Source organism: Pagrus pagrus, assembly GCF_965226575.1.
Source record: "Pagrus pagrus genome assembly, chromosome: 22".
Classification (NCBI taxonomy): Eukaryota; Metazoa; Chordata; class Actinopteri; order Spariformes; family Sparidae; genus Pagrus; species Pagrus pagrus.
Window position 1 is genome coordinate 1287873 of NC_140204.1, and position 14115 is coordinate 1301987.

Consider the following 14115-nt stretch of genomic DNA (forward strand, 5'->3'; position numbering starts at 1 on the left):
TCACATCTGACTACAGATAGTTGATTTGTAATTTAACAGCTCTTTGTGTTTATTAATGTTTCTTCAATCTTTTTTAAGCACTTCATGGAAAAACAGTTTAAAATAAATAATGTTTTTGCTAATTGCCTCTTCAGATACGATCCTGCAGTGAAACAGTCATTTACATTAATTAAACATTTCTTCAGTTACTGATAAACATCAAACCAGTGAACTCATCATCTGGCTCAGCTCGTCTGAAAACCGGAACATCTGGGTCACATTTTGTGTTTTGGTTAAAAAAAAATAAACCACCTTTCAGAACCGAACACTGAAGCTGAGAGTTCTGGTCCAGAAGAACCCGGTGTGGTACTGTTACCGGTCCTGTCGATGTAAACATCTTAAATCTGCGTTAATTTAACTCTTACCTGTCAAAACGCTCATCCGTCACTCAGCTCATTGTCAAATCCGTTGCCATGGTTTCCCGTTTCCCGCTCACATATTCATTCCGTCCTCGTGCGGCGGATCGATCCGGTACCGACGGTCTCGTGCGGGAGCGGCGGGGATGTGTGTGTGTGTGTGTGTGTGCTCCAACCGCCACCCCGCGCGCCCCCGCCCCTCGCCGTGAAGCGGCCGCGTGCTGCTGCTGTTGCTGACGTAGACGCCACGTGACGTGTCAGTCCTGATGTGGAGATGATGGCTGAGCAGAGGGGGCAGGTGAGGGGGCGTGGCCAGGGGGTCAATCCCGCGTAAGTAATCGAGTAACAGTTACTATGACATCACTGTGAAAATACTCTGTGTACCAATAGACTGTAATCTGAAGAGTAACTAGTAACTACAGCTGACACACATGTAGTGGAGTAAAAGTACAATATTTGCCTCTGGAGTACAAGTACACTCAAGTAAAGTACAAATACTTTAAGTTAATGTAGTGTTGTAAAAAGTCATACTCTATATGGTGTTAAAATATTACTTTGAAGTTAAAGTCTCCCATATGAAGAGTACTCGAGTACAAGTCTTAAAGTATCTGACATTAAATGTACTTAAGTATCAAAAGAACAAGTAAAAGTAAATGTTACATATGTTAACATGTATTTTTATGATGATCAGAATCAGGGTTTTTTAAATATATTCATGTTTTTTATCCAATTTCCATAATAATTGTTTTAATTTACTTTGGCTGTGATGCAGCATGTAATCTGTAAAGTAACTAAAGTTATCAGATACATGTAGTGGAGTAAAAAGTACAATGTGTGTCTCCTCCATGGAGAGAGGAAGTATAAAGTGGCAGGAAATGGAAATACTCAAGTACAAGTACCTCAAAACTGTATTTACAGTACAGTACTTGAGTAAATGTACTTAGTTACATGTCACCACTTCATCAGGTGAAAACTGCCTTATAAGAGTTGCAGTGCTGACTCGTGACCACTGGAGGGCGCCAACAGCCTGTAGAGAGTTTGACAGCTGTGTGCTCATGTACAGTGATGGAATGTAACTGAGTACATTTACTCAAGTACTGTACTTAAGTTCAAATTTTAAGGCAGCCTTCTTGTATTTTACTTGAGTATTTCCATTTTCTGTTACTTCAAACTTCCACTTGTCTACAGTTTAGAGGTAAATATTGTACTTTTTACTCCACTACATGTATTTGATTAGTTTAGGTACTAGTAACTTTACAGATTACATGCTGCATCAGAGCCAAAGTAGGATTTTTTTAATTAATTGATTTATATATCATTTACTTGTACTTTTGATACTTAAGTACATTTAACATCATATACTACTTTTACTCGAGTACTCTTCATATGGGAGACTTTAACTTTTACCAGTCATATTTTAACAGCATAACTTTGTTTGTTTTACAACAATAATAGTCCTGCTACTATTACTTATCAGTGATGTAATGTAACTAACTACATTTACTTAAATACAATTTTGACCTACTTGTACTTTACTTGAGTATTTACATTTTCTGTTACTTTATACTTCCTCCTACTTTAAACATTGTACTTTTTACTCCACTAACATGTATTTGATTAATTTAGTTACTAGTTACTTTACAGATTACATGCTGCATCAGAGCCAGGGGAGTGTATTTTATGAGTAAATGTATTTTATCATCAGATAAAACTCTGATCATCAGTCACATGTAGGTTTGTATTATGTACTCGTACTCGAGATACTCGATTACATTTCCTGTCAGACACTTGTTGATGATGTTGTCATGTGAGAATAGAGCTGCTGTTACCATGGCAACACGACCTTGAACAAACTCATGGGTCCACTTGTTGCCTGGCAACAGCAGCCTGTTGATGAGGGGAGCAGGAAGTGCTCAGTGATGATGAAGGTGATGAAGCTGAGGGACAGACTGACGCCATGTTGTTTGTTTGTTTGCTTGTTTGTTTATTGACTCCATGCACAACGAGGGAACATTAACGTGCACAGCCATGTGTGCTACTCAGAGTCAGCTCACACCGAGCTGCTGTGTTCATCTGTACACTGCAGACACCAGGACACGTATCCCACAATGCATCTGTGTGCCGGTCATAGAAAAGTGACATCATTGCACATCGACGGCCGTAGAAATGTGGCTCCTCTACAAATATACACACTCTGATAGAAACAAGGCCGAGCATAGAAAAATAGAGATATGATACAAACATAGAAATGTGACATAAAAAGATCTGAGTCAACAGAAGCACGACATTCTGACGTCACCACGCACGTTCGTCACTGTCACGTCCTCATGCAGAAAGTCTGAAACATTATTTTACATCCTTCAGGTTGACGGACTGCTCCTTTAAAGTCCACAGCTGCTCACGTGACCGCAGACAGCCAATCAGAGTCCAGAGCGGCTGCTCTTCATCTCCGCCTCCTCTTCCTCAGCTCCCACCGCACCGTCGCTGCGCATGCGCCCTGAGAGGAGCCACGGCGGGACTTTAAAGTCCTCTCTAAACACCTTCAGTGTGACGTCACATTAAACGTCTCTCCGACGTTTCCGGTTGACGGTTCAAATCCTGAACTTAACTGGTCTCCACAGCAGCCTCAGCGGCCAATCAGCGCCGCCGCTCACACGCCGGGCGCGTTCAGGGCCAGAGAGTAGGCGGCCATCATCTGTGCGCGCAGCTGCTGCTTCACGTGCACGCGCCCGTGCCTCTTCCTCTCGTCGCTGCGCGCGAAGCGCTTCCCACACACATCGCAGGAGAAGGGCTTCTCCCCGGTGTGCGTGCGCGTGTGCGTGGTCAGGTGGTCGCTGCGGCTGAAGCTGCGCGCGCAGATGGTGCACTGGAAGGGCTTCTGTCCCGTGTGGATGCGCACGTGCCTGTTGAGCTCGTCGGAGCGCGAGAAGCGGCGCTCGCAGCCCTGCACGCTGCACGGGAACGGCTTCAGCTTCGGCCCGCTCCTCGCGGGAGCTCTCCTGCCCCCGCGAGACACCTTAGGAGCGCCTGTCGCGTGCACGTTGCTGATGTTGACTATCGGGAACGCGCCCTGCAGGAGGGAGGAGAGCAGGTGCGCGTCCAGGGTGGAGGGGAGGGTGGAGGGGGGGAAGAGAGGGCTGCTCCCGCTCTGCACGAGCTCCGTCTTCACTACCGGCCTGCTGATGACGTAGCTGCCGGGGTCTCCCCCGGTGCCCGGGGCCGCCAGGCTCTTCAGCCAGTCCTCCAGCCCCAGGGGCTCCTGCTTCACCTCACAGCCGGCCTTCAGCTCGCTCTGGCCGGCCTCGGAGCTCAGCAGAGAGTCGATGAACTCCGCCACATCCACCTGTTGCTCCAGAGCGGACAGCGGGAGGAGAGAGTCGGCGCTGGCCAGGAACAGAGCATCGTTCCCGGCCACTGAAGAGTGTCCACACCCGCTGCCGCAGCTGGAGCTCACAAACTCGCTCTTCACCACCACCGGCTGACACACCGCGGCGGGAGGCAGCTGCTGGGCCGCGGCCAGAGGAGGAGGGAGGCTGGAGTCAGCAGCCGGAGCGAAGAGCGGGGCTGAGGTGGAGGCTGCAGCCGGGGAGGGCGCTGCAGGGGCCGGGCTGGACTCCCGCAGGGAGCCGGTGTCGCCCTGCTGCTCCATCTCGGTGCAGATCCCGACGATCTCCGTGATCATGTTGAGGATCGCGTCCGCGGTGCTGCTGAGCCCCGCGGCGGCGGCAGGGACCGGCTCCGGCTCGGTGAAGAAGCTGCCGGTGTAGCCGAGTGAGGGAGAGAGCGTGTCCGAGGAGCAGTCACTGAAGTCGGAGAAGAAGTCTGAGTCAGAGGCGTCAGTGCCCGGAGAGAAGACTGAGGAGGAGGAGGAGGAGGAGGAGGAGGTGTTATTGTTGTTGCATAATGCCTCAGCTGCACTCACACAGTCAACATGATCCAGTTATCAGTGATAATCAGTGTATTTACACATGAATCAATAAACAGTATCGATCAGCTGTTCTTGTTGTTGTTCTTACCTTGACAGAAAGGTGATCCTACGTCACTGTCGGCTCCGTCGCTGGGGCTCGAGCCCACACTGTCCACCCAGGCGCTGCACGCGTCCTCAAACTCAGACATGAAGCTGTCGTCGCGCTCCAGAAGCATTGCGTGAAGTGTTGCGGGTGTTTCGGGGATTCCCCTCGCGCTGTCAGGTTATAGTCCCGTTATTAATCCGTGAGCTCGCGCTGCGGTCCGTTAGTCCGCTCGGTGATGCTGTGGATGCTGGGCTCCCTCCGCGCGCTGCCCGTTTTATACTCTCCGTCTCCTAGGTAACTCCCGGCCCGGCCTTATTGGTCTGCACCGGCGCGAGGGATTCCCCCCGCCGCGAGCTTCGTAGCAGCCCAAACATGGGCTGCATCCGGCTGTGACGGCGGGTATCCCCATACCATAAAAGGACAGGCGGGAGAGCGACGTCGAGCCGAGAGGAGAGCGGGGTTTCCTTCACTGCGGCAACCGAGAGATTATACAACCAGCCCGGGTTCACACAGGACGGAGAGCTGCGCTGCTCCAGATCCCATTCACAAAAACACCAACTTTACTCCTCTTCATCACCGCTCGGCAGGTTTTAACGTACATCTACAAGTCGAGATATTTTCTGAAACTTTAGATGCCGATCTACAATTCGGCAAAAATAACAACACACATATTAACACATATAATAATACAGCTAACCTGCCATGGCAGAGGGCTGGCCTCTGTGAAAGCCTGTCTGAAACACTCATAGGGCCTGAAAACGATCAGATCTGCATGTTTTTGTGCATTAACACCTGTTTGATTCGAGGTTTTGTCTTCATCAAATGTTGCTTTTGCAGGATGAAAGACGAGACTGTCATGGCTGACTTACACAACAGCAGATCGGTCCTCACACTGAGCTCATGAGCCTCAGCGTGGACCCGCTGTGGTCCTGCTCTGATGGTTTCTGTGCAGAAACAGACGCCGAGGCTCGTGTTTGTGTCGCACTCTCAGCTTCAGCACCACGGACAGCGCTGCAGTGCTGCAGAGAGGGCGAGAGACATAAGGAGAGAGCAGAGACACAGAGAGAGAGAGATTATTACATGTTACTGGCCCACATGTGACATCCTGCACATCAATGTTCAGCTGCTGTCGCCATGGAGACGGGAGATGTTATATAAAAAGGAGCAGAAATAGACGCTGCTCGTTTCTTCAGCTTTTACATGTGTAACCGTCTGTTTGGACACAGAAAGTAACCGAGTACATTTACTCAGACAGGCTCCTGTGCTGAAGTACGAATGTTTGGATAATAGAGTTTCCTGCTTCGTTTGACTGCACAGTGTGATGATACACACTAATGAAACATCAGCGCTCACACAGTCTGTCTTCCTCCAGGAAAAGGACGGGAACATTTCTATTATACACTAAATCAAACTTCCCAAACTGAAGATGACGCCGCCCCATTCGGAAAATCTTCTGCGGCGCCACTCAAACTTTTAATCTCGACTGTGTTCCCGTCATTGACACGATGTACATGATCAAGATGTGTGGAATAAATGTGTCCTCCTGGCAGGACAACAAGAACACAGACCAGCAACTCGTAATGTAACTACCATGTTTTATCAGCACTGATTACTTTTTAACTTTAAACATTTAATGTCGATTTCAAAGTCAAACTCTCGGCCCACGCTTTGGGAATCACTGGACTGGACGATTGAATAAATCACATTTTGTCTCGTGTTGTGTTCGCAGCAGCAGAGCCAACGATAAGTTACCAGTTTACTCTCACTTGTAATGTGTTCCCAGTGGTAGAGGAGGTAGAATATACAATATAATTAATAGAATATAAGAATAGAGCACTTTACTCAGGATCAGTCAGACGTCTGCACGGAGCCCAAAAGACAATGAACGACCACCCAGCTGCAGTCTGTTCACCCGCTGCCACGTGGCAGGAGATCCAGACTGCAGCTCCGCTCCTCGACTGTCAGACTCCTGAACACATCCTCTACACACACCATGAGAAACATCTTTTCTTTTGTAGCATAAAGGGACTAAAACTTGCATTTCCTTGTACAACCCTGTGTTGTAAAATGACAAATACATTCGGTCACCATCCCAAAGCGTCAGTTATTGAAGTGGGAGACCCAAAAATCACATTTTCTTACAAATGGGACCTTTAAGTATCAAAAGTACAAGAAAAACTAAACTGATTCATATATTTCCATGTGTGTACATACTGTATACTACGGGTCGACTGATTATCGTCCTGGCCAATTTTTAGTTCAGATATTCAGTATTTCTAACTTCGACACAAAACCGTGAAAAAGATCAGTATTTGATACCACAGAGGGAAATCACCACAGCACTGAGGACATGAAATATAATGAACAGAATAAGGCTTGTGGACGGTGTCACAGCAGCATCTAACTTTATTTACTGGTGGAGGATTAAATATCATCAGGTCTGCAGGTGTTTGGTCACAGACTGACCTGAAGTTGACCTGATGGTGGCGCTACATGAAAAGTCATCAGTTATTTCAGCTGCATCAATATTTCCATCCACAGAGCAAAAGCAACATGTTGAAGGTTATCAGTCGATAACAGCTGAAAGATGACGCTGATTTAAAAACTCCACACAAACAAATAAACAACAAGAAGAAACACAAGACTTCAGAGGTTTTCCTCTTAACTTCAAGACACAAGTGTTCTTGAGCAGCATCTAGTGGCCGGTGGAGGAACTGCAGCTTCTAGTCTGTCAGCATTAACAGTTGTTTATTCATATTTTGCTCGGCCTGGACGAGGACATCATCCTCAGCGGCCAAGTTCAGGTGCTTCTGACGCACCCGGACGGACAGAAATAACCATGTGACCAATCAGACGACCGGGCTGTCGACGTGACGACCGAGAGCCCTCGCACATGAGCGTGAGCGAGGACCATCAGGACGCAAGGATGATGGAAGTATGTGAGCGTGCGAGGTAAGAGACACTGTTGCCATGGCGCCGAGCTGCCTTCTGTTCCCTCCACCTGTTAGAAACCACACACACACACACACACACACACACACACACACACACACACACACACGCACACACACAGCTACTTTAGTGTGTGTGTCGTCAGGATCTGTGGCCTTCAGTGTCTGTCGTCTCCAGACTGACTCACTGGCGGTCAGCTGTTTACAGGAGTCCTGCAGCTCGTCAGACTCGTTGATGCATCAGAGCCGAAAATATCCTCTTTTCTATTGCACACATTCTTCTCTGTCAAACCCTGCTGCCTACGTTACCCACAATGCACCTGCAGACAGCTCGATGCTGGCAGCAGAGGTCTGCTCAGATCACTTCTTCTGACTCCTCACCAACACATTTGTTTCAGTCACTCGAGGCAGTTTGTCAGACTGACAGACGCTCCAGGATGTTTAGCTGAAGAACATCAGTGGAAGATCTTCACAACATCTGGAGACACGCTGAGGATGAGTGAAGTTAATGTCAAACACACAAAATCCTCTGATGTCCACTAGATGCTGCTCAAGAGCACCGACTTTAATGAAAACTTCTTCAAACTAAATGTTTGTGGACTATGAAAGTTGGAGGAGACATCAACATGGAGGGAGGAGATGATGACTTGATGAACTGTTCCTTTAAGCAGAAGGGAGCTGATGACCCTGATGATGTCACAGTGATGTCATTGAGGGGTCGTCTCTGATCCTGGAGACCGACAGAGAAACACTCAGCGTCAGGGCGGCCGTCTCCTTTAAGGTTGCCATGGCAGCCGGTGACATGCAGCCTGATAACATCAAGGCTGGTCGACCAAGATAAACACACACACACACGGTCAGGGTGAGGACACACACACACACCAGCAGTAACAACACACACACACCTGACCTCCGACCTCTCCAAGGCCTCCGTGTGTCTGAGGGATTAAAACCAGGCGGCTCGGCCTCCGTCTGCACTTCACCAGCACCATGTTCACTCACCTCCTCTCCTCTCTGCCTGCCCTGCTCTCTCCTCTCCCTCCAGCCTTCCTCCTCCTCCTCTTCATCGTCGCAGCAGTCGTCTTCTTCCTGATCAAACCCCGGTCCGGTCCTGGATCCAGACCTCGGTCCTCCATCCCCTGCCTGCCCCGGCTCCCGGTCCTGGGCAGCCTGCCCTGGCTGGGAGGAGGCCTCCCTCCTCACCTCCTCTTCAGCCAGCTGGCCCACAGGTGAGAACCGAGCCTCCTCCAGGGTTTCATGGTTCTGATCCTGGAGGAGGAGGAGAGCGGACGGGAAGCTCCTGAAGGTCCGATCATGTGCCCGAGCTCGTTAATGTTAGAGGTCCAAACTGTTTGTAACAACTCAACATTACTTGTTTTTATTTGAGGAACTTGTAAATGATTTGAAAAACTTCTTTATGTCTACAAGAACTTTTTATGGTTCAGAAGAACTTAAATGTTTTGAAAAACTTGTGATGGTTTTGAAGAAGTTGTTAATGTCTGGAAGAACTTTTTATTAATTTGATTTTGTTTTTGTTTGTTTTCTTGAGGAACTTTTTAATATTTGAAATAACTTCTCAGTGTTTAGAAAAACTCGTTAATGTTGTAAATACTTGTCCTAAAGAAGTAAAGGACTAAGAATCAGAAGTATTCTTGTAGTTTCTGTCTGATGACGTCTTTTACTTGCTTCCTGTACGAACAACGTAAATGCTGCTGTTAAACAGTGAGTGCATGGTTCATCTGTCTGAGCTGGACCCTGCTGTGTCTCAGGTACGGGCCTCTGTTCGCTCTGTTCCTCGGGCCTCACTACACTGTGGTGATTAACGACCATCAACACGCCAGAGAGGTCCTCCTGCAGAGGGGGCGGGACTTCGCTGGACGGCCGAGCATGGTGAGATACTGAGCGTCTTCTCTGGCAGCACCATGTCTCTGTGAGGAGAAACTGTATGTGACCACGTTTATCTGCAGGTGACGACCGACCTGCTGACCAGAGGAGGTAAAGACATCGCCTTTTCAGACTACTCTCCTCTCTGGAAGTCGCACCGCCGCCTCGTCCACAACTCCTTCACTCTGTTCGGAGAGGGAAGCAGCCGACTGCAGGACATCGGTACTGATCCAATCAATCACACCAACACCAGACAAACCAACACTTGTAACTGGTCACACTCACAGGTGCTGGTTCTGGTTCTGGTCCTTCACGCTCCTCAGATTACTGAACCTATTTACAGTTATTGATGAACAAATATACATAAATACGCAGCACAGCTCTTGAACCTGCGTCAGAGTGACTGAAGCATCAAAGACGTAAACACAGAGTCCACCTCTCCTCATCCAGCTGTTCTGCCCTGTCGGATCAGAACCGCCAAACTAAAACAATTAATGTGAAACATTTATCATCCAGTACATCAGAGCTGACAGCTGATAGAGGAAAATATATCTGTGTGGACAAGTTATTGATTCAAGCTCATGAATTATAAAATCTAGACGGTTGAAGACGACATTGATCCACAGTATTAATACCTCTGAATAATTAACACGACAGACTGAACGACCTGTCTGGAGACGCTGTATCGTCTACAGTGATATGAAATATGATTGAAGCAGATGATTAATGATGACTTGCAAACCACTAATGTCTAGTTTCCCTTCATTTAGACTTTAAAGGCAGATAAAACAGATTAAAGGTGGAAATTAAGTCAAAAAATCTAAATGTACAACTTGATTAAGTGTTGATAAAACCTCTCAACACCTTCAGCAGATCATTAATGGATCACTTACCCTTAAATTTAACTTAGCTTTGGTTTTTACCTTTTTGTAATGAATGGACAGATTCATGGAGAACACCTGGATCTGATGGTGGGCTGTGTTTTGTTTTTTAAATTAGGGAGTTTAAATGTTGTTTTAATGGATTCTTGTTTCATAGAGATATGAAACCTGAACTTAGGAGTCAGTGTGTGTGTGTGTGTGTGTGCGTGTGTGTGTGTGTGTGCTTACCTGAGCAGGTTGAAGCTCGTTTTCATCCTGGACTTTATATTTTCACCTGAGTTCAGACAGGAAGTGTCAGTTTTCTTTTCTGACTGTGAACAAACTTTAACACAGGCTGTTCTTTCAGCAGCTGAGCACAGGCCGCCATTTTGAGTCGAATCTCCGGCTGGGGGCGGGGCTTAAACTGCAAGGTGAACTGGTGGGCGTGTCCAACCGAAACAGTTTTTTATTTCCACTTAAAAAAAACAAAAAACTTTATGTATAAAAAACGAACAGTAACTTTAATAAAAACATGTTCAACTGCAGAGAAAAGTTTGAAAACGTTGCAGGTTGATGTGAATGTTTTTATGTGAACTAAATGATTTCTGTTACAGGAGGATCTTCTTGAAGTGACACATGAAATATAAATTAAATGACGTCACATTAACATTAACCTGATGACCACCAATTATTATCATCATCATAAACTATAAATATATATATATATTTACAGAACAAAAGGACAAAAAATAGCTTAAATTATGGATTTATTTAGTTGTTAAAGAAACTACAGTCTTTGCAATATATATTATTATACTTATTATCAAATCATCATTCATTTCCATGTAAACAGTTCATTTACATACATACAAAAAACAAATAAATTGCTTGATTATTTATTTTGCGACAAAATTTGTTTCTAGAATTACACTTTTTCAGAAATATTAAAAAACAATTGAAAACACTTTTTTTTTTTAAACAACTAATTAAATAAATTGTCTGATTTTATTAAGACATTATAAAGAGGTGAAGGTTGAATACAAAATAGAATAAATAAAAAGAAATGTAACACTTAATACAATCACACTGTAGCAGACATGAAATGTAACCAAGTACATTTACAAATTCAAAGTATTCGTACTTGTATTTCCAATAATAATTCTACTCTAGAGGCAAATATTGTACTTTTAATTCCACTACAGCAGTCTGACAGCTTTAGTTACTCACAGTGATGCAATGTAATCAAGTACTTTCACTCAAGTACTGTATCTCAGTACAGTTTTGAGGTACATCATATGTATATAATTTACTTTTACTGTACTTTTGATATTTAAGTACAGTTAATATCAATTAGTTTAAGACCTTTACTCGAGTACTCTTCATATGAGAGACTTTCACTCTTACCAAAGTAATATTTTGACATCACATCTTACTTAAAAGTAATAATAATAATAATAATAATAATAATAATAATAAGATGTGAAACACTTTGCAGACCATGAAGCTGAATGAATTACGTTCACTGAAGTTAAATAAAGACTCTCTCTTCAGTTCTGTCCTCGGTGGACAGTCTGTGCGTCGAGCTGCTGTCCGCTGGTGGGCGTGGCTTCGACCCATCTCCCGCGGTGACCTGGGCCGTCACCAACGTCGTGTGCATGCTGGTGTTCAGTGCCACCTATCGCCACGGTGATGCCGAGCTGCAGGAGGTGATGCGTTACAATGACGGCATCGTGCAGACGATTACCCGAGGAGGACTGGTGGACATTTACCCCTGGATGAAGGTACAACTACCCTGAACCTCATCTGAAGCCTCCACACAAGATGTCCTCACTGTCTAAAATATCTCTACGGTTGATCTACCCTCAGGTGTTTCCTAACAAGTGTCTCAGTGAACTGAAGGAGTGTATCACCGTTAGAGATCGACTGCTGTCACACAAACTGGAGGAGCACAAGGTAACGAAGGAGCAGAGGTGAACTTGTCTGGTGTTCATTCTTTCAGACCTTCAGGAGAAATAAACACCTGGAGTCACATCAGATTCTGTAATCCTGCTGACAAACAGACCAACAAACTATCACAAAACGTGATTATGCACATCTTAAATCAAAGTCTGGACTTTAATAAACCCAGAACCGGTACGATAAGTTCCTCACAGAAATCTGTACCTCTTCTGTGATCCAGGCATCGCTGAGTGATGGTGACCCCCGTGACCTCCTTGATGCCTTGCTCAAGGGCCAGATGGACAGGGGGCGGGGTCAAAAGTCTTCTGGGTCGGAGGATGAGAAGATAACAGACGATCATGTCCTGATGACAGCAGCCGAGGCCTTTGGAGCCGGAGTGGAGACGACGTCCACCACGTTGCTGTGGATCCTGGCCTACCTGCTGCACCACCCGGAGGTGAAGTCGTGACCAATCTGCTCTTTTTTTATTTTTTAACATTAAAATCATATTTCTTGTTTCTAAACGATCATGGTGACGTGTTGGTGGTCACTGTGCCCCGCCCCCCTGCAGGTGCAGGAGCGCGTGCAGAAGGAGCTGGACGAGCAGGTGGGCAGCGAGCGGCAGGTGTGTGTGTCCGACCGCGGCCGGCTGCCGTACCTGGACTGTGTCATCAACGAGGGCATGAGGATCCGACCGGTCAGCCCGGTGCTGATCCCGCACACCGCCATGACCGACAGCAGGTAGACCATATACTCAATTTGCTGATTAACTAGCAGCTGTTTTGGTAATCAACTAGTTGTTTTGTTGTTGTCATGTTTGTGATTATCTGTTGGACTATTGGTAGGATAAAACAACAATTATAGACAAAACGATGAATCAATACATATTCATCTACATATTTCCAAATCCCCTCTCTTGCAGTGTTGGAGGTCACTCTGTCGGTCGTGGGACTCGTGTTCTGGTCAACATGTGGTCGATTCACCACGACCCCCGACACTGGGACAAACCCGACCTGTTCAACCCAGGTAAAACACAACCACCTTGTGAGAAATGTCTAACTTTCATTGGAGCACCCGAACACACCACTTCCATGTTTTCCCGCCTTCGCAGACCGTTTCCTTGACGACCAGGGCCGGCGGGTCACACCCTCCTGCTTCCTGCCATTCGGGGCGGGACCTCGAGTCTGCGTTGGCGAATCGTTGGCCAGGCTGGAGCTGTTTCTCTTCTTGTCCTCTCTGCTTCAGCGAATGAGTTTCAGGCTGCCGGACGGGGCCGCTCCGCCAAACCTGCAGGGGCGGCTGGGTGTGGTCTTACAGCCATTACCTTATAAGGTCATTGTCACTCCGAGGGCGGGGTGGGAGGGCAGCGCAAAATGAAACATAGCAAAGTTCAATGAAAAGCGTTATGAACATTAAACTGAGATTTTTGTTGTCTTGCAAAAATCTTTTAAAATTAAATTCCTCTTATGAAAATTAAATAAAGAAATGAATAATCTCCTCTCTTGTTTGTCACAACAATGATTAATATTTGTAACTTGCAATGTTAGCTAGCAGCGCTAAATAGCAGCCTTTCCCAAACAAATAAAGAAAACATAGTTCTTCGTAGCTATAAATATATTTAAAATGACCATGAAAACAAATAAGAAGCTTCGTTTTGCAAGAATTCCTTTCAGTGAAGGTAAAATATGTAGCTAACCGTGACGCGGATAGTTAAAGAAAGTTAGCTAAAAATCTTTTGGATTCAGCATAGAAAATGTAAGGGAAAAACAGATCATTATTAAAGGTTTTTGCAAAAAGCTAATGCTAGGCTGACCCATGGCTCCACTGCTCCAACTTCATCCTTATGTGGCTTCATGCTAATGCTATGCTAGCTTATTGTGTAAAATGAATAAAAGATGATAAACTTCATGTTATTGTTCTTTTTTTTCCTAAATTGAAATAATAATAAACACTCTTTATTAAAAATGAATTACGATTGTTTTGACAAAAAATTGAAGTGTAGTTTTTTAAATCAATAAATAATGTTTAATCTCCTGTTATAGTGTTTTGTTTTCATTATGAGCATCAGGTCTGT

At 45.7% G+C, this 14115-nt stretch overlaps 3 protein-coding genes across 6 annotated transcripts in view; 1 reads left to right on the forward strand and 2 right to left on the reverse strand.

Moving 5' to 3' along the window:
* LOC311251096 (F-box only protein 41-like) overlaps positions 1-687 on the reverse strand; it is an 8651-nt gene extending 7964 nt beyond the window's left edge. For 3 of the 4 annotated variants that reach the window (XM_084343381.1, XM_084343383.1, XM_084343380.1), the window contains exon 1: positions 405-687. The gene's annotated coding sequence lies outside the window, so the exon portion shown is untranslated. Of the gene's footprint in view, positions 1-291; positions 364-404 lie in introns of those variants that run through there. The other variant, XM_084343382.1, reaches the window with a different exon arrangement.
* A 1667-nt stretch (positions 688-2354) lies between these two features.
* LOC311251098 (uncharacterized protein) lies at positions 2355-4990 on the reverse strand. Its single transcript, XM_084343385.1, has 2 exons — positions 4412-4990; positions 2355-4250 (listed from the first exon to the last, which is right to left on the reverse strand). Exons 1-2 carry the CDS (start codon positions 4536-4538, stop codon positions 3046-3048), a joined length of 1332 nt encoding a protein of 443 aa, XP_084199511.1. The 5' UTR covers positions 4539-4990; the 3' UTR covers positions 2355-3045.
* A 3225-nt stretch (positions 4991-8215) lies between these two features.
* cyp17a2 (cytochrome P450, family 17, subfamily A, polypeptide 2) lies at positions 8216-14069 on the forward strand. The gene is made up of 9 exons (XM_084343384.1): positions 8216-8588; positions 9129-9249; positions 9327-9465; positions 11655-11884; positions 11970-12056; positions 12283-12498; positions 12613-12782; positions 12964-13067; positions 13153-14069. The coding sequence occupies exons 1-9, from the start codon at positions 8350-8352 to the stop codon at positions 13416-13418; spliced, it is 1572 nt and encodes a 523-aa protein (XP_084199510.1). The 5' UTR covers positions 8216-8349; the 3' UTR covers positions 13419-14069.
* Positions 14070-14115: the final 46 nt, after the last annotated feature.